The 21,104-nt window shown below is 36.8% G+C and overlaps 3 protein-coding genes across 3 annotated transcripts; 1 reads left to right on the top strand and 2 right to left on the bottom strand.

Annotated features, from left to right (window-relative positions):
* Positions 1-528: 528 nt before the first annotated feature.
* Positions 529-5,973, bottom strand: LOC121238911 (disease resistance protein RUN1-like). The gene is made up of 6 exons (XM_041136006.1): positions 5,689-5,973; positions 4,341-4,869; positions 3,042-4,137; positions 2,620-2,895; positions 1,651-2,517; positions 529-1,563 (listed from the first exon to the last, which is right to left on the bottom strand). Exons 2-5 carry the CDS (start codon positions 4,421-4,423, stop codon positions 2,263-2,265), a joined length of 1,710 nt encoding a protein of 569 aa, XP_040991940.1. The 5' UTR covers positions 4,424-4,869; positions 5,689-5,973; the 3' UTR covers positions 529-1,563; positions 1,651-2,262.
* Positions 5,974-10,393: 4,420 nt separating this feature from the next.
* On the bottom strand, positions 10,394-11,716 carry LOC121238980 (TMV resistance protein N-like). Its single transcript, XM_041136093.1, has 2 exons — positions 10,997-11,716; positions 10,394-10,644 (listed from the first exon to the last, which is right to left on the bottom strand). Exons 1-2 carry the CDS (start codon positions 11,558-11,560, stop codon positions 10,603-10,605), a joined length of 606 nt encoding a protein of 201 aa, XP_040992027.1. The 5' UTR covers positions 11,561-11,716; the 3' UTR covers positions 10,394-10,602.
* A 4,174-nt stretch (positions 11,717-15,890) lies between these two features.
* LOC121239511 (disease resistance protein RPV1-like) lies at positions 15,891-20,192 on the top strand. The gene is made up of 6 exons (XM_041136766.1): positions 15,891-16,456; positions 16,825-17,926; positions 18,164-18,460; positions 18,573-19,340; positions 19,430-19,886; positions 19,999-20,192. Exons 1-6 carry the CDS (start codon positions 15,891-15,893, stop codon positions 20,190-20,192), a joined length of 3,384 nt encoding a protein of 1,127 aa, XP_040992700.1.
* The last annotated feature ends 912 nt before the right edge of the window (positions 20,193-21,104 follow it).

The following is a 21,104-nucleotide window of genomic DNA, read 5'->3' as shown; positions in this document are numbered from 1 at the left end:
TCCGACGGAGTCGGAGTGCTCGTTTCCGACCTCCGACTCCGACAAGAGTCGGAGCTAAATTGGAGCTCCGACTCCAACTCCGATCGGAGGTCGGAGCTTCGACCTCCTATAGGAGCTCCGACATAAGATCAGAGCTCGACGTGCGCTCGACGTGGCGCTCAAGCGGAACTCTTTCAGTGAGGTTCGCTCGACTTCCGCTTGACATGTCGATCGAGCTAATGTTCAATACAACGTGTGCTCGACTTGCGCTCCACACCTCGCTCGAGCGCAAGTGTACAGTAAAAAAAATTTCAGAGTCAGAATCGAAGCTTCTTGGAGCTCCGACTCCGACTCCGAATAGATATTCGGAGCTACTCCGAATTCCGATGACTCCGACGAAGTCGAAGTCGGAGTCGGAGTCGGAGCGGAAATCGGACATAGTCGGAATTTTCGAAATTTTGCACACCCCTAACATCAACCACGTTGGTTTATGATACGGTTTTCCAATGCGTATCAAGAATCCTGGGCTAATCAGCTTGTCTTGGAATATTGAACTCGAACAATGAGATATATATCAATATATAACCCTTCTCTTCACATAAGATTAATCTATTCAAGTGAAAAGGAATCTTTTTTAGGAAGAGGAACAGTACCTCCAAATTTATTAATACAATGTACAAAGCAGCAGAATAAACCACAAAGCTGCAGAACATAAATGCATCCAAGCAACAGGCAATATACAGCTTGAAGAATCCTGCATAATTGCTAGAATAAGGAGCAGCAAGCACAACAGCTCAGCAGAGAGGTGTGGTAGCAGGGCAGCACAACAGAGATCGAACACAATGCATCAAAGAGCAGCAGCAGCAACAAATGAGAATAACAAATGGCAGCTCAGAAAGGAACACAACAACAGCACCATGACACAGAACAAAAAGCAGCAGAGAAATGCAACAGCACCCGACGACTGCAGAAACCTTCAGAGACAACAACATCTATACTAAAATATATCACTTTCAAAGACCGACCTCACTGTTTATCGCAACCATCAAGTTCTGAGACTTTATCATCTGCACCACTACTAGAATCAACATATTCGACTGCACTTCCACATTCATCCGTTTCTTTTGGTTCTTCAATCACTAGATGAACTCCACACCTCTTCACTTCAGCGAAGTTTTCAAGTTCAAAGGACACATTCATTTCCTCTCCATTTCCAATCTCCAAAAGAAGTAATTCTTCGGGAAATCCGCGCACCACCACTTGATTTCTTACAACATGCCACCGAAATAGAAGGATATTATCTGAATTGTCTCCTGGTAAAAGAAATCCTTTGGCTGGCAAAAGAGCCTCTCGGTAGCCTCTTGTCTTATTATCAATAATCACGTTAACCAGAGGCATCAAAGGAAGGGGTTCTTTGTATGCATAAACAGCACAGACAATAAATACGCAAATCTTACCCTCCAAAAGTGAAGGTGTATGGAAGGATATCGAAGACCCAATTCCCTGGTGGCTGAACCAATGTGGAATCTCGCTGCCAGGTAGGAAAGTAAAACGATTACACCGAGGGGAGTTGGCCGCCGGACACTGTCCAAAAACGAAAAATAAATGGCTCACATCATTGTTAGGAAGAGAGAGAGAGGGAGGAGAGAGAGAGGGAGAGGGAGAACGAACCTGGACAAGACTCTTCCTAAGATCAGATGATATATTGTTGCACCCCACCACATTAACGATCGAATTAGAATCCAAATTTAGGCCCTGAATCTCAACCAGTTTGCAGCAATTACTAAGGCCAACAGAAAGTAATTGTGAACATGGAAAAATTGAGATTCTTTCCAATGACGAGCAGTCATATGCAAATAGGACCACTAAATTTGCAGGGAGTTGGGAAATTGAATTAAGAGACACACTGAGCAATATATAAAGATTGTAATTTAGAAAGCCGACCAATTGAATGTGGGAGTTCACGGAAATTATTCTGTGATAAATCCAAATATTGGAGTGAAAATAAACTCCCAACATCCAAGGGAATCTCATCTTTAGACAGATGGCAGTTACTGAGAACTAGTCTTCCCGAAACTCGGAGCATATTAATGGGGTTCAAGCTCTTCGGTAATATCCACGATGATAACCCAGATTCTGAGGATTGTCCATTGCCTGAAGACGATGATTCAGCATTAATCATAGGACCATAAGACGATGGTAATTGCTTAATAGCAGTTCTCTCTATATGCAGTTCTTTTAAAGCCTTCATATTCCCTAATTTCTTAGGTAACTTGTCTAGAATTAACAACCGAACAAGTTAAGAGTTTCGAGGGTCTTTAACCTACAAATGCTTTCCGGAAGATTCTTTAGGCTTTTGCATCCTTTCAAACTCAGCAAAACAAGTCCTTTCAAATATCCAACAGACTCGTCAAGCTCAACCAAGCTTATGCAACCCTCAACTATCAGTGTCTCCAGATTTGGGACTTGTACGAAGTCTGGTAACTTGAAGAGATTTTTAGAATGGCTGAGATTAAGAACTTTCAACTTGTTGAGTACCTGCCAAAACAAGATCATATTAAAATAAAATAAAAATCTCGTGCGTTCTGAAGTTAACATCAAAATAGGAATAAGAACTGGCCGGATTTAGATTTGCCATACCCTGTTCTCTTTCCAAACTTGTTTGACGTTATTACGTTGCATTTCAAGTACAACAAGGTTTGCTAGATCAAAGTTTGGCGGCAGAAATTTCAGGGGGCACTTGTGCCAACTAAGCCATCTCAGCTCCTTGGAAAGATGCTCAAAGCATCCTGTGAGATGTAGATTATTGATCTGCAGCAACCTCAAATTCTTCATATTTGCAAATGCTTCAGTTTTGAAACATTCATCTTCAAGTTTTGGTAAATTTAGGACGAGACCCTCCACTGCATCCGATCCCTGATAAAAATAGAAAGTTAGATTATAGCAACACATGTCCTCAACCCATGCAAGGAGAAATAATTCTCACGCATAAAAATAACTTTCTTTCCCTGTTCATGTGATCGGTTTGTGCACTTGGTTATACAAATGTAAATGTCTCTTACCAACTGCTTTTTTTGTACGCTTAGCACATCCTCGTGAAACCATAAACTACGATTCTTGGGTGACGTTTCACGAATAATCTCCCTTCCCATATCTCGAATCATATCATGCATTCTCAACATATTTATGTAATCAACAGTTACAAGGGACCTCTCGATGAGGATGTTGAGGTCAATATCTGGAAAAAAGCCACACCCATGGAATATTTTGGTGGCATATTCTTTGTCCATACCAATAAAGAAACATGCGATATCAAGAAATATATCCTTGATCCTATCATCGCCCAGGGAATCAAAGCTTATTTTGAGTTTTTGCTGTATCTCGCTGTGAGGAATTTTTTCTAATTTCTCCAATGTGCTTCTCCATTGAATAATACTTCTATTAAATAGATGACCTCCCAATACTTCAAGGGCTAATGGAAGCCCTCCAGCATAACTTGCTATACTAATGGAAAGTTGATCATAATTTTCTTTCGGATGTGGCATGTTGAAGGCATGCCAACTAAGAAGTTCAAGGGAGTCTGAATGAGTCAATTCTTCAACTCTATACTTTTCATGCGCTGTTGATTTTTCTAGCAAATGCTCATCTCTGGTCGTTACGATGACTCTAGTTCCAGAACCAAACCATTCACAATTCCCAACGAATGTATGTATTTGTTCCAACTGATTAACATCATCAAGTACGATAAGAACTTTTTTTCCATGAAGTCTTTCCTTAATCAAATTGAATCCTCTATCAACATTGCCAAACTCCAAATCCTTCCGATATTTCAAGATATCACGAAGAAGTTGTTTTTGTAAACCGACTAAACCATTGTGCTTCCCTGAGGATTCTTTAATGCTTGAAAGAAAACTACTTCCCTCGAATTCCTCGTATATTTGATTATAGACAGCTTTTGCAACTGTTGTTTTACCGATTCCCCCCATTCCATAGATGCCCACAACTCTAATGTGATCACTTGTTCCAAGATTTAATAAAGCTTTCATCTTTTCAACACGAGAAAGGATCCCCACTGGGTGTTTGGCAACGTGGAAATGTGCAACATTCAGTTTGCTCAGAACTTCTTCAACAATTTTCTCGACGAACTTTGCCTCATACCTGATGATCAAAACAATTAAAATGGAACTAGAGTGAAACTTTGTAGTTTCCACAGCCTTTCCTTTTCTTTTTGGTGGGGTGTCTAAGATTAAAAATAATGTTGGGATGTTTTAAAATAAAGAAATGAATGGAGAGAGAGAACTTGTGATCACATTATTATATGCTTTTTTCTATGGTTACAAGAAAAGAACGTAGAATAGTACCCATTTGCGAAACTGTCGAGATTGCAGCCGGCATAGTTGGCAGCGTCAGTAAGAGCTGCTCTCCACCTCTGTATTCTCTCCATATCTGTCGAAAACCGCTTTTCATGCCTAGCAAATGCTTCTGTAAAAGTCCCAGTTTGATTTCTAACAACTGAGGGGTCAACACGATAAAATACAGGTAAAGTAGTGTGGCCCCTGGTTTTCGTACAGTGCAAGATCTCAACAAGCTCATCAAGACACCATCGAGAAGAAGCATAGCTTTTGGAGAAGACCACAATCGAAATACTTGATTCACGAATCGCATTTAAAAGTTCAGTAGATATGTTTTCTCCCTTATGAAGCGCGTCTTCGTCTCAAAAAGTGTGAATCCCAGCTTTAATTAAGGCAGAGTAAAGATGATCGGTGAAGGTTTTGCGGGTGTCCTCGCCTCTAAAACTCAAAAAGACCTTGTGATTCCAATGTTTCGAAGGATGTTTGGAAGATGATGGCAGGGTTTGAGCTGCCGTTGAAAAGGATGTGTTTGATTGCACTGAAAAAGGAGACCAGCCTTTGATAGCTGAATGATTTTTTTTTAGGAAAATGTTATTCTTACTGCTCCTTTTTACCGCACTATTCTACCGCTGTGATTTTTTTAATTTTTTAATTTTTTATTTACTTAATGATTAAAAAAATATTTTTTAATAATATTGTAATTTTTTTATTTTTTTAAAAAATATTTAAAAATGTTAAAAAATACATGTAAAAAAAAAAAAAAAAATTGACTAACGGTAGCTCCCGCCACCCTAGCACGTCCCTTTTTTTAAAGTACATTGAAAAATGATAAGCATTTACTATAAACATCTTTGGAGGAAAGAGTTCACACCAAAAATTGAAAAGATTGATCAGAGGATCATCACGCATCTAGGTACTTCAAGTTTGATCAAATCCCCCGAGATTGAAGAAACTTGGCATGTGATAAAATTGCATAATTGAGCACGTAAATCAAAGAGGCCATATAATTCTTGAATTTAACATAAACTCAAGAAATACCCAATAACATAAATAGATATATAAATAAAAAAAAAATCTATTCATAATTTCAACTCTCATCATCCTCATATCATCTCGTGATGTGACATTAAATAATAGGTTTATAAGTGAAATATAATAAATAATTTTCAATCACTTATTACCACATCATAAAATGATGAAAGAATGATGAAAGTTAGGATGATGAATAACATTACTCATATAAATAATCCAGCCACAACATACACAAAATTGTACAAACATACTCCATTTTTTTAGAACACGTAATTAATCACACACTCACACACACACATATTATCGTTGATGAGTGAGACGGTACCGTTGTTGTTTCCGTCTTGGACAGCAATCTTCGAATTCCGGCTCCAGCCTCAGCTTTAAGCTTGGTCTCGCTGTGGTGGTTTGGACCTCTTCTTGGTGATCCATGTGGTGCTAGTTTGTAAACAACAATGGTGGTTTCGGTAATGACAATGGAAGGAGAAGTGAGAAATGAGGGGACTTTAAGCAAAAATGGTAGATTTTAACGCTTAATTTCTGGGTTTATTTATGGCTGAGACATAAATTGGAATAGAGTTTCCGGGTAACGAAAAAGAGGAGGAAAGAGACAGAGCTCACAAGGAGTTGAATTTGAGCACGTTGGTGGCTGTTTCTTATAGCTACTTGCAGTCGCTATATTTTAGCGTCAACGCAGTTTAATTTGACTGAAATTTCTTTAATTCACTTACAAAAATGCAGTATCTTTTTTGTCAACGTGCCTGTGTAAATTGCACATGAGCAAGTGTAGGCTGCGAAGACGGACTTATAAATTGGTTTTGACTTTTGAGGGTTGAATTAATACGACGGTGATGATAAAATTAAAAAGCATGCATGTGAGTTTAGTTAGTTTTGGATGGATTTGTGTTTCCTGTACATTTTGGCAACAATTTCTGTCCTACAAATACAAATTGCCAGACAACTAAAATTTGCTAAAACCTACCAAAAAAATTATTTTCTGATACATCCAAACAATGGAGCGAAGGTAGACTCCCTATATCAATAAATGAAAAAAAAAATATATATTTTCAGACTAATTGCAATTACCTAGAACTAGTTTTCCCAAAGAACAAAATCCAAAAAGGGCAGCTCGTATCAAGCTTATGGTTCAAGCTTTTTGGGATTATCCCAGCTGAAGGTTCGAGTGATTTTAAGCCAAACATGCTCATTGTGACAGATAGGATAAGGCTCTTGCATCCTTTCAAGTTCAGCGAAACAAGTCTTTTCAGATGCTCAATAGATTCATGAAGCTCCACCAAGCTTGTACAACCTTCAAGTATTGGCATCACAAGATGCGGGACTTGAAAGAAGTCCGGTGATTTGATGAGTATCTGTGAACAGAGAGTCAGATTTTATTACAAATAAAGTTATTGTGAGTTATGAATTGAGTATTGATACAGGAACAGAAGACATGGTAAAGCTGGGCTATACTTTGTTTTCCTCCCACCCTTTTTTGACATCACTATGCTGCAAGTCAAGCACAAGAAGGTTCTCTATATAAGAATTTCGCGTCAAAATTCCAGAGGGCACTTGTGCTAGCAAAGCCATCTTAACTCTTTGGAAATATGTTGGAAACTTCCTGTGAGATGAACAGCATTCATTTCGAACAATCTCAAGTTCTTCATCTTTGCAAATGCTTCAGTTTTCAAATGTATATCTTCGTGTGCAGGCAAATTTAAAATGATACCCTCCACTGTTTCCAATCCCTGGCAACATGGAAAATTGGATTAGCAATGCATCTCCTCAGCTTGTGTAACCACAATCTGCTCTGTTTTCCTAGATCATTAGATGACTATTTACAAACAATCTTTCTTCCCATATCTCAAATAAAATCATGCATTCTCAACTTATTTGAGAATCGATTGTCACGAGATCTCTTTACGAGAATACTAATACCAGTATCCAGAAAACAATCATCAAGAATGAGAAGAATTCTTTTCCTCTGAACTCTTTTCTTAATCCGAACATCTTTCCTTTTAAAGAGAGAATGTGAGGTCGTCGCTTCTCCCTATGCTAGGGTCAGTGATAGAGATTCATCAGAAAGAAATTGTTGTTTACAAGGATTTCTTTTTAATACTTTAAGTTGAACAAATATTCAATTGAAAAAAGGTTATAGTCAAAGATGGTAACAAAAAATGACGTCTCTAAGAATTCTGGATCTAAAGTTTATTCTTATGTCGCGTTTGATTTAGTTTTTAGATTTTTTTAATCTTTAAGCTCCGTTTGGATAGCCAGTTGGTCTGATCTCATCACATTTCATCTCATCTCAACATCCAAATACTACTCAAATACTAACACTTCCCAATTTTTCTCTCATACTTTTTCATGTAATCATTATTAATTATTACAGCTTTCTTAAACTTCCATATAAAACAAAATAAAAATAAAATAATTCAATTTCTTCAAATCTCAAAACAAAAATAATATTATAATAATATTTTAACTTTATAATATTTTTATTCAATTTTTTCTCTGATATCTCAAAACTTAAAATCTTAACTCAAATTATTTCACTACTACTCAGTACTATTTGCATATTTCTTATCTTATCTCATCTTACTATTCAGATGCTTAGTCTTCCGTTAAAATCAGAAAGAAAAGTTTACATAATTTGCTTTATTGACTACTTTATCTCTTCATTGTTTTATCTAATTGAAGCAAAGCTAAGGGCATGTTTGGCAAATATAAATTCTCGATATTCTCAAAATTTCTATAATTTTATTCCGAAACATTATTCAAAACATAAAACACTTTTCAATTTTAAATTTTTAACGTTTTCATCTAATCATTACACAAACACAAAAATAAATACAACTTTTACAAACTTAAAAACAAATATAATATGAAAAAATTATATTTAAACAATTTTTTAACTTTATGTATTCACTTTCACAAAACTCCAACATAATACTTATTTGAAAGTATATTTTTATTTCTCTTTTTCCAAAACTCAATATAACATATTCACTCCAACATACCCATTGAGTTTCCAAAGCATTCCAAGGATCGCTTGCAAAGAAACTTTTGCTTTGCAAACTATTTAAACAATATATGATATTTTTTTAAATAATATAAAACACTATATATGAGTAAGAGGAGATAGAATATTGAAGACAAAATAAGAATCGTGTCAGATCCACAGTGTGTGTAAATTGATGGTGATATAGATGTATAGGTCAAGGAATGGAAGGAAGAAAATAACCCCAATATTAAGCTTTCAACGGGAAAAAAAAAAAAAAAGAAATAAAAGGAAAATCAAGAACATGGGAAAATATTCTCCGTTTAATTCACTCGATACATGAAATACTATAAACCAGCATAAATAATTTACTGTAAATCCAAACGGAGGCACAACATGTGAATAATATAACCCTTTAGATGAGTAACATGCATGCACATTGTTTATGAATTGATAGATTTTGGACTTTAGACCATACTAGAAAGGAGTACGGAATACCTTACCACCATTGCCACACCAGCCTACATACATTTGAGAGGATTGCGCCCTCACGTCAAAAACTGCTTATTTGCGACAATTTACAGATCCCTGTTTTTCTTGTGGTGTGTTGCAGATGGATAACTGCAATTGTCAATCCTCAAAATCATTTACGGATCTCATCAGCCTTGTCATCTGTATCAGCATTAAAAGCAACATTTGGCTAGCCAGTGGACTCTTTAATAGACAAATTTGATTCCGTCCATTGATGTGCAGCCAACTGCACTTACTCGATATAGAGAGGCAGGAAGAGAAACCGATTGAAGACTTGTACAATAATCCAAATATAAAGTAAGAGACGAAGGCGCACTACCGATGCCATCAGGAAGGTTCCTAAGGGATTTGCACGCTCTTAAATCCAGAAAATCAAGATGTAGACTTCCAATGGACTCGGGAACCTTAACCAAACTTGTACAACCTTCAAGTACCAGCTCTCTTAGATTCTTCAAAAGACCAAAGGAGGATGGTACTTGCTTAATAGCAGTTCCGTCTGCAATTAGCTCCCTTAAAGCGATCATATTTCCCATTTCCTCCTCTTCAAAGTTTTGAACAACCAGACAAGCGAAGAATTCTAACAGAAATTAAGTTAGAAATGTTTCTTGGAAGACTCTCAAGGTTCTTGCATCCTTTTAAGTCCAGGAAAGCAAGCACTTTCAGATGTTCAATACCTCAGGAAGCTCAACCAAGCTTGTGCAACCTTTGAGTGTCAATTCCTCTAGATTCTTCAAAAAACCAAAAGATGATGGTAGTTGCTTAATGGCAGTTCTGTCTGCAATCAGTTCCTTTAGAGCAATCATATCTCCAAATTCCTCTGGCAAATTTTCAAGTTTTAGGCAGCGAGACAAGTGAAGAATTTCAAGAGATTTTAGGTTAGAAATGCCTCTTGGAAGACGACTCAGGTTCTTGCATCCTTTTAAATTCAAGAAAGTAAGTCCTGTCAAATGTCCAATAGACTCGGGAAGCTCAACCAAGCTTGTGCAACCTTTAAGTATCAGTTCCTTTAGATTCTTCAAAAGACAAAGGGAGGATGGTAGTTGCTTTAAAGCAGTTCTGTCTAAAGACAGCTCTTTGAAAGCCCTCATCTTTCAAAGAAACAAAGAGCCCTCATCTTTCCAAGTTTCTTTGGGAACTTGTCAAGTTTTAAGCAACCAGACAAGCAAAGAGTTTCAAGATGTTTTAAGTTAGAAATGCTTGTTGGAAGATTCCTAATATTCTCGCATCCTTCTAAATCCAGCAAAATAAGGCTTTTTCAGGCATCCAATGGACTCGTGTATCTCAACCAAACTTGTGCAACCTTCAAGTATTAGGCTCTCTAGATGTGGAGCTAGCAAGAACTTTGGTGATTGTGTGAGATCTTTGGAATGGCTAAGATTTAAGGACTTTCAGCTTGGTGAATATCTGTGAAAACAGCATTATAAAAATAAAAAAATAAATAAAAATCGTGTGCGGTGTATACATCTAACATTAATAGAGGAATGGATAATATTATAGAACTTGATTGTACTTTATTCTCCTCCCAGGCTTGTTTGACTTTGCCATGTTGCATGTCAAGAATAACAGGGTTCTCTAGATCAAAAGCAGGAGGCAGAAATTCGAGGGGACACTTATGCCAACATAACCATCTTAGCTCTTTGGAAAGATGCTCATAGCATACATCATTGAGTTGGAGCAATATCAAATTCTTCATATTTGCGAATGCTTTAGTTTTCAAACCCTCATCTTTATGATACCCTCTACTGCTTCCGATCCCTGGCAAGACAGAAAGTTGGATTAACAATGCACATCATCTTCTGTAAAACTAGAAGACCCATGAAACCAGATTAGGCCAAGTATTCTCACCATAATCCAAAAAAACAAACAAACATGGGATTTATGCATGATTAGAACTGCTCAAAACTCAACTGCATATCTGTAAATGTTTTCAATTATTTGAATTCATTTACAGTTCAGGATAGTAAGATCATAGGATATGTTGATATACCATTCACCTTATGATGCAAGCTTTGCAGAAACGGCAAACTCTCATGCATACCTACACGTCATGTATATTGTGTCTATGTATATGCACATGTTTACAAAAATAAATGTAAATGTTTCTTACCGTATGTTTCGTTAGTACATCTAACACATCTTTATGAGAATACAACCTACTACGTTTTCCGAGATCACGAGGTGACCCTTCATGAACAACCTCCCTTGCCATATCTCGAATCAAATCATGCATCCTCAACTTATTTTTGTAATCAATTATCAGAAGGGACCTTTGAACAAGAATGCTTATACCAATATCTGGAAAGAAACCACACCCACAAAATATTTTGCTTACATAGTCTTTGTCCATACCAATAAAGAAACACGCACTATCAAGAAATATGTCCATTGTACCATCATCAAGTGAGTCAAAGCTTATTCTAAGTTTTTTCAGAATCTGGGGATGAGGAATTTTTTTCAATTTTTCCAATGCACTTCTCCACTCAATAATGCTTCTTCCTGATAGATAAGAACCCACCACTTCAAGAACTAATGGAACCCCACAAGCATAACTCACTACATCACTGGAAAGCTTCTGGTAATCTTTTCGTGGATAGGGCATCTTGAAGGCATGCCAACTAAAAAGTTGAAAGGACTCTGAAGGACCCATTTCTTGAACCTTATATATAGACATGTAACCTTTGCCTCTTGGATGGAGGTTTGCTTCTCACATCCTTTGTAGTCTGACCTCAGTATGGAACCTAAACCTGAAGCTGCGATCTGTTATTTGTGTTAGTAAATCTTCATCTCTAGTCATTCCAACTTTGGTATGGAATCTGAACTTGAAGTTACATTCTTTCAATTATAGTAGTAAATGTCCATATCTAGTTGTAACGATGACTCTACTCCCAGAACCAACCCATTCAAAGTTTCCAACTAAAGCCTGTAATTGTTTCAAGTGATCCACATCATCAAGAACAAAAAGAACTCTTTTGCAATGAAGTCTTTCCATAATCAAATTGATTCCTCTATCAATGTTCCCTATCTTCAAATTCTTCATTTTCAAGATATCAGAAAGGAGTTGCTCTTGTAACTGAACTAGACCATTGGGTTGGTCTGAAATTTCTTTAATGTTTAGTAGAAAACTACTTCCATCAAATCTACCACATATTTGGCTGTAGACAACTTTTGCTAGGGTAGTTTTTCCGATGCCACCAATCCCATGGATGCCCAAGTGCCGACCAGAGACCAGTTGCAGTCTCCTCGTCAGCAACCTCTCTTAAAACTCCATTAGATAGTGACAAAAGAATAGTACTGTGTACCTTTTCTTCTTCTTCTTTCGAAGAAGCCTGAGAATCGTCAGATACCGACACTTCTAATACTTTTGACAAGCTCTGTTGTCGCAGTAAAGCCTTCATCTTGATGCGCCATAGACTGAAACTGTTCTGGCCGTCAAATTTCTCCACTTCGAACTTAGCCATAGCCATCCCTCCAGATCACCCTGAGCCAAGCTCTGATACCAGTTTGTTGGGAATAACTGTAGATCTAAGACTAACTTGAAGTATAGTAGCGGAACTAAAGGAAAGAAATTGATGACAATCACACAGAAAGAACACCAAGAATTAAGTGGTTCGACTCAAAATGAGCCTACGTCCACTGGTGGGGTCGGTATCGAAGATTTCACTATCAACAGAGATGGAGTACAGATGAATACAACAAAACTTCACAAGGAAGTTATCTCTCAAACTCACTCTAGACTTCTCTCTCAAGAAAACACTTAAAAACAAGACAAAATGAATTATGAAGTCTATCTAGAAAAGAAGAGGCACCGTTTGATATTTATAGGAAAAGTGAGAATTCACTTTTGTGAACATTGACTCGAGCGAACGTCGAGCGAGTATCGAGCGAGTGTAGATTTTTTGCACTTCGCTCAAGCCAACAGTTGTGCGAGAGTCGAGTGAAACTCTCTGCCTGAACTCGCTCGAGCTGAGTGTCGAGCGAGGGTCGAGCGAAGCTCTCTGACTTGGATATTGTTCGAGCTGAATGTCGAGCGATGCTTGAGTGAAGCTCTCTGTCTGAATTCGCTCGAGCTGAGTATCGAGCGAATGTCGAGCGAAGTCAGACAGCGAAGCTCTCTGTCTGACTTCGCTCGAGCTGAGTGAACCTCCACTCGAGCGAACCTACGACATAGGCACTGTTCAATCTGAATTCAAGCCACCTCTTAATAAAAGCTATGGGTCTCTCCCTAGAGAAAAGTCGCTGGTAGATTCTAAGGCTCATACAACAAAATAATTCTTAACTTTCGTATATTCGTAATCGATCGATCCTTGTTTTCTCAATACTGTTTCCTTTAATTGTTTCAGAGCATAATAATTTGATGAATATAAGGATTAGATCTGGTACCTGTCCTAGCGAGAATGAATATTTCTAGGTCGACAAAGATTAAAAGGTTGGTAACCATGGCCGTCTGATCACCGCAATATTGCACTTAATTACCTTATATATGCCAAGGCAGTTGCGAATGCCTAATTAGCTTCTGTTGATGCATGGTAAATAAATTAGCATATATACGAGTGGAAAAAGTCTATTCATCATTTATACACTACACATCACACATAATTTTTTTATTTTTTATTCTTTTCCTTATCAAATATATTGTGTATAGATGATGAGTAGAAGAATTTTTTTAATTTAACAAGAATAAAATAAAAAATAAAAATAAAAAATCAAGTGTGATGTATGGTATAAAGATGATAAAAAAAAAATCATACGAGTAGTTCTTGAGCAGTAGTATATTTTACGCTGATGGGAATTTGAACGGATCTTGAGGTTCATTAATGTCCAACCATCACCAACCATCCATAACCCTCTTGTTTCTTCTTTGATCATGATCATTATATGAATCCAACGGTCAAGTAAATACTGCCATGTTTTTTTGACAACTACTACTCCATTGAAATGAACAAGTGATAGCGCCACTCTTCTTCCTTCCAAATCTGTAGTAATCATTAACAGAATTGTCAATGAAAACTAAAACGCGTTTAATTATTTTCTTGCTTTTTGACTTGTATTCTTCGAGAATTAAAAGCCCCCTGGCCTCTTAACTAAATATTATAGCTAGGTACTTTTTGATAATTTGTATACAAAAATTTTATGTACAGTCATTTTTACATATTCATTATTCACTCCGTTAATTATATGATTGATTGTATCACTTTTTTAATATAAAATAAATGTTAAATTCCACCACATCAATAGAGTGTGTAATTAAAAGTATGTAAAAGTAACTATATATATATATATATATATAGCAGAATTGGTCTGTATAAAATCAGAACATCTAGAACAAGGGAAAGAGGATCTTAATTTCCATCGAAAAGCTGAAGTAGTACCAAAAACGCTAAGAATTGACCACCGTGCATGGAATGCCAAGTCTCAAGCTAACAGAAAAAAAAAAAAGACTACAACGAAGAATATATGCTTTGACCTCCGTGAATCACGGCCCGTTTGGATAATGAGAGGTTTTTATTCTTATTTCATCTCATCATTATAATTTTTTTAAATTTTTACATAAAATAATTTTTTTGAAATTTTAAAATAATAATAATATTAAAAAATAATATTTTATTTAACTTTAAACTTTTATTTAAAACTAATTCATCTCATCTCACTATTTAAACCGTATCAGGAATACTGCTCTACCCTTTTAGCATACTGTTAAAGAGTATTGTAATATAACATCTACTGTAGTGATGCACACACTGTGTGAATGCATGTGCTCCATTTGTTTTTTTTTTTTTTCAAAACCCACGGAGTCACGACGCTACTCCTCTCTCTCACTCTCACCATCTCTCTAGCGTCTCTCTCTCATCACCTCTCTCTCTCGCCGGCTCTTTCTCTCTCCTCGACTCTCTCTCATCCCTCATCATATCTCTCTCTCTCATCCCTCATGCTCTCTCTCTCATCACGGTCTCTCTCTCTCATCTCGGTCTCTCTCTCATCTCTGACTCTCTCTCTCTTTCTCTCTCTCTCTCTCACATTGGCTCTCTCTCTCATCATCTCTCATCTCTATATTATCAAGGGCTGCTCGTGTGACACGGTGTGCAATTTGGATGTAGCAAGACCGTGGCTGCTACTAAGAATTTTTCTACATGTATATATATATATGGAATGGTCCAAACCCAGAAACTCGTGAGCATTTATTCGATTTACGTACTTTCTCTTTCTCTTTGATTACCAAAATTATCACGATTTCTCGCCCTTACTATGTACCAACCATGGAGGGCCAAACCACCCCTGCGTGAGGAAGCTTGAAGCGCGCGGAAGCTGGATCCAGAATTCGAAAGCCAAACGAGCATCGAAAGGTTCTCGTTCTCGGAGACGGCCATATGAGCAAAGACGGTACCATTTTGGCCTGCCGCTGCATCTGGCACATCAAAATAGATGCAATTTTCCGTCTACCACTACTTCTGTTTTTGTGATTTATCGATTTTATGTTAGGTTCAAGAATTACATGGTTTCTTGCATTTATGTGATTCTTCTAATAATACAATCTTATATACTATTTATCTTTGGATAAGTTATGTACGTGCGATTTCTCTGCAGCGCTGATCACAACGTAGTTTATAAGTGTGCATATAAATATGATGAGGAATAATTTGTACAAACTCCAAATAAACAAGTCCTTATAAAAACAATAGGTTCCAATTAAAAAAATGTAAAAAAAAAATTATTTTTTTATTAATGGAATCTATTTTTTTTTTTTTATAAAGAACTTGTATATAAATTGTATATTTGAGACGTGTACTTAGTATTACTCAAATATGATATAGCTACGGCCTGTTGCAACTTCGTTATAAATAATTCTAATTACATAACCGCAGTACTCCATTTTAAATAACGTCGTAAAATAATTGTAACTTTATTATTTTCCTATGCACACCGATTTTGTATCGAGACGTTCATTTTACCCACTTAAACTCGAGCACCTTAATTTAAATTGATCACATCTGTTATGTTTTAGTATGAAATTTGTCTCCAAAGATGTTTTTATTTTCAATTTCTCAATTTACGCAGTGGCTTTATGTAATTTTTCAGTGCAATCATCGACCATTAAACCTTGTTCGAACCATTGGGATTATGAGGTTTTCCTAAGTTTTAGAGGTGAAGACACCCGTAAGAATTTTACTGATCACCTCTATTCTGCCTTGATGCGAACCGGAATTCGGACATTCCTCGATGATAATGAGCTTCCAAGAGGGGAGAATATATCCAAGGAACTAATCAATGCGATCCATGGGTCAAGGATTTCCCTCGTAATTTTCTCCAAAGATTATGCCTCTTCTACTTGGTGCCTCAATGAGCTTGTTCAGATCCTTCATTGTAAAAGTACCATGAACCACATTTTTATTCCGATATTTTACCATGTGAATCCCTCCGATATGCGAAAGCAGACTGGAATTTTTGCCGAAACATTTGCTAGACATGAAGAGAGACTTCAGGAAGATATGGAAAGGGTACGAAGATGGAGAGCAGCTTTCACTGAAGCTGCGGATTGTTCTGGCTTCGACCTCCAGAGCGATGCAAATGGGTATATATTATTCTAACCACTCGTATTTTTTCATGCAGTTTTTTTAGTTGACTTTTGTCCTTTAATTTTATTTGAGATCTTAGATGGAAATAATTAACTTGACAAATTTTTTTAAGAAAAAAATTATTGCACGTTATTTGGGAGTACCTAACAATTAATGTCCATGCAAACTGATCTATAAAAACTTGTTTGAATGTATTCCTAATAAATTAGCTAGAACTTACTTTCTTGCCATGACATATCAATGTTTCAATTTTTTTTCTATTCCTAATAAATTGAGAAGATAACACTCATAATTTTTTATTCTTCTCTCTCTCTTCTCATACTTATTTCACTGTTCTTTTTCCCATTTGAATTGATATGATCAGGTATGAAGCAAGGTTCATCGAGAAGATTATTGAACAAGTCTTGTATAAATTGAATCCCATTCGCTTGAATGTTGTCGAGCACCCAGTAGGAATAGATTGTCATGTCGAACAGATAAAAACTTTATTACAACTTGGAACAAGTACTACTGAACTTCTCATCATGGGTATGTATGGGATGGGTGGAATTGGTAAGACAACCTTAGCTAAAGCTGTCTATAACCATATATGTGATGGGTTTGAAGGAAGCAGTTGCCTTTTAAATGTTAGAGAAGTTTCAGAACAATCCAATGGTCTAATTCAGTTACAAGAACAACTTCTTTTTGATATCTTGAAAGTGAAAATCTTGCTGCTTGGTAATGTTGACAAAGGAATCAGTTTGATTAAACAAAGACTTCACCGAAAAAGAGTTCTTGTTGTTCTTGATGATGTGGATCGACTCGATCAAATATATGCATTAGTCAGAAATGGTGAATGGTTTTTTGGCCCTGGAAGTAGAGTCATTATAACGACCAGAGATGAAGAATTGCTGGTTAAACTAGGAGTAAATTACTCCTACAAAGTTGAAAATATGAATCATTCGGAGTCTCTTCAGCTTTTTAGTTGGCATGCCTTCAACATGCCCCATCCAGAAGAAGACTTTCGTGAGATTTCCATTGATGTAGTGGATTATGCCGGCGGGCTTCCATTAGCACTAGAAGTCTTGGGTTCTGATCTGCGGGGAAGAAGTATTATTCAATGGAAAACTACATTGGAAAAATTTAGAAAGAGTCCAAATGCTCAAATTCAGAAAATACTTGGAATAAGTTTCGAGTCACTAGACCATACTACAAGGGAGGTGTTTCTAGATATTGCGTGTTTCTTTATGGGTGTCAACATAGAATATGTCTTCAAAATACTGGAGGAATGTGGTTTTTTTCCTGATATTGCTATCAATATTCTCGTTCAAAGGTCTCTCGTGAAAATTGATTATCCGAATTTAAAGATGCATGATCTTATTCGAGATATGGGAAGGGAGATTGTTCGTCAAGAGTCACATCATCCAGAGAAACGTAGTAGGTTGTGGTATCATGAAGATGTGTTAAAAGTACTAAAAAATCATACAGTAAGAGATATTTCCACTGTTATATCATATCAGAACTAATGTCCAAGTACACCATGATATACGTGTTATATATGTAGGCATGCATGCATTGGAGTTTAGTCATTTTGCAAGCTTGCATCACGTGACTCAATCAAGCATGCATCAATTTTGTCCTAGTCCATTCCAAAGGTGGTATATTCTTGAAAAAAAAAAAAAATGGTTAAATACATTCCTAATCTAACATTTTTATTCTGTTAGGGATTGGAAGTAGTGGAGGGTCTCAGCCTAAATCTGCCCATACATGATCAAGACCATGTCATATCTTTGGAATCTGAAGCATTTGCAAACATGAAGAATTTGAGACTGCTTCAAATCAAGGGTGTAAAAAATTTAAAACTTGAAGGATGCGCTGAGCATCTTTCCAAAGAGCTAAGATGGATTTGCTGGCATAGCTGTCCCCTGAGATTTCTTCCGCCAAGACTTCATCTTGAAAATCTTGTTGTGCTTGACATGCAGTATAGCAAAATCAAACAAGTCTGGAAGCTGGAGAATAATGTATGCAAAATCTTACCATGCCTAGCTTTAATGTCTTTTATTCAATAGTACTTGATGTTAACCGGAGAACTCACGAGATTTTTTACTCATTTTCCGAATCTTGTTTTGGCAGATGCTCTACAAGTTGAAAGTTCTTAATCTCAGTTTTTGCGAAGATCTCACCAAATCACCGAACTTCTTACAAGTCCCAAATCTAGAGGAACTAATACTTGAAGGTTGCACAGGCTTGGTAGAGCTGCATGAGTCTATTAGATATCTGAAAGGACTTGTTTTGCTGAATTTGAACGGATGCAAGAGCCTTATGAGTCTTCCAGAAAGCATTTCCAACTTAAAATCTCTCAAAATTTTTCACATGGGTCGCTGCTTCAATATGCAGAACTTCGCAGACAAAACTACTATTAACCTACCATATAGATGGAATCCCACAGGGTTCCTAAGGGCTTCCCTTCACGTTTTTAGGTCTTTGGTAAAACTAGGTCTCCGGAACAGCAATTTATTGGAAGGTGACTTTCCCATTGATTTTGGGGGCTTATCTTCACTCCAAGATTTGGATTTATCTGTCAACAATTTTCGTGATCTCCCTCATGGCATCTGTCACCTTCCCAAATTAACCCGTTTGAATTTAGCTGAGTCTAGATCCATTCGCTCAATTTCAACTCTCCCTGCAAATTTACGAATCTTAGTTGCAGTTAGTTGTGAGTCACTGGAAAGCATCTCGATTTCAGAGTCACGATTGCATGCACTTGTACTTAGGGACTGCCACAAACTAGTTGACATTCAAGGCTTTGAGAATTTGGCATTTACGATAGCGGTTTGCCTGGAAGGGTGCCTTGAACAACAAGAAGATGTTGATTTTGTGAAGAGTCTATTCCAGCTCCAGGTTCTTTCTCTTTCTTTCTGGGTCTCTCTTTATCACCGATCACTCTCTTTTATTCTCTTATCTGATCTGAACATTTTCCTGAATGGCAGAAGCGGAAGTGGCCGTCTAGGATTGAGAGGCGCCAGATATCCTTGTATGGTGACGAGATTCCAAGTTGGTTCAGTCATAAGAGAAAAGGGTCTTCAATATCCTTTCATATACCTTCACTTTCAGATCAAGACAGAGTGATTAATGGATTAGTATTTGGAGTTGTTTGTAGAAATAAAAACAGTCTCCATGAATGGCATGGTGAAATGAGCGTGGTATTCCATAATAAAACAGGAGGCCACAGACATATTATTGATCGAATGTTCTATTACACGATAGGGTCTGTGGATTATTTACTTTTGCTTCAGGTGGGAGTGGGTGGAGGTAGTAAAATCCCATATGGTCAGGAGATGATAAATGGGGACGAAATCGAGGTGTCCTTCGAGTTCGAGTGTTTACAGGCGCTGGAGTACGTTGGAGTGAAGGAGTGTGGAGTTCATCTACTGATCATTCAGCGTGGTAATTGAGTAGTACTGGCTAATTAATATTAATATTACAGTCTTGTGGCAACTTATTATTGTGATGTACTCCATCCTGATAAATAAATTTGTTTATTTAAATTGTTTTATAGAGAAGGATCAGGGTTCAATGGTGTATAGTGAAAAGAGAGAGAAAATGATAGAAGACGAGATGATCGATACTCGGCGGCCTGCTACGAAGCTTGTAAGAGACAGACCTCATAATTGGCGGATGCACCAGGAATACGACGTGAACGTTGCTTTTGTGTCCTATATAGAACGTAACAGTAAATATGTAGGTTACTAGAGATAGATCGAGGTATCATGTTATTTACAATCTTGACATGTAACAAATCAATTTTTATAGAGCTTAGAAGTTATAATTATATTAATTTGTATCAAAAATTAAATTAACAAGATATTTTTAATTATGATCACAGTTATCATATTCATAAATTTATACTTAACCTGCATTGGAAATGTTTGTAAGATGAAGTTCTCGATCTCACCCACCACTATTTCTTGTGGAAAAAGGAAAATATGATGTTTGGTGTAAATAACAGGGATTATTGAGCTCAAAACCACAATATTGCACACTTAGAATATAATGTAATTGCTTTATAGATTATAATGATCTAATGTATATAATTTTTTAGAAAAGAGGCGAGGTCACCTGTCCAAGAGTGACCTCCCCCCACATATATTAAAAAACCTCACTTGTGGCGGAGGAAAATCTTAACAACCATCCTAGCCAACTCGTAAAGAAATTTTACCCAACAAACAAACAAAAAAACCCAAAAATACCTCCTCTATACAATTCATACCAAACTCGTATAGCCGGTAGACCTGCCTTATCTACACAAAATATTCCTTTTAAAGGAGCTGGCAACTCAACCGATTCCATCCAAAGACAAGAAATTCCATCGGCACCCAACTTTACCAAGCCATCAGCCATCGGGTTCCCTTCTCTAAAAATATGCTGAACTGTGTACCTTATTAAGCGTAACATTAACATTATCTCCTCCCAAAAGTCTTCCAAATACCAAATACCACACTTACTTTCCCGCAACCAATTTACTAAGATGTTTGAATCCATTTCCAGCTCCACAAATTGTAGTCCCAGACCCCCTACAATGCCGAAGCCCATGGAGTAAAGAAATTAATTCAGCAGTATTATTAGTTTGGAATTTCTGCTGCATATGCAGAATGAGAGCCCTGT

Source organism: Juglans microcarpa x Juglans regia, chromosome 7D (genome assembly GCF_004785595.1).
Source record: "Juglans microcarpa x Juglans regia isolate MS1-56 chromosome 7D, Jm3101_v1.0, whole genome shotgun sequence".
Taxonomy (NCBI): Eukaryota; Viridiplantae; Streptophyta; class Magnoliopsida; order Fagales; family Juglandaceae; genus Juglans; species Juglans microcarpa x Juglans regia.
Note: the sequence above shows the minus strand (reverse complement) of the source record. Positions and strands in the feature narration are given on the sequence as shown.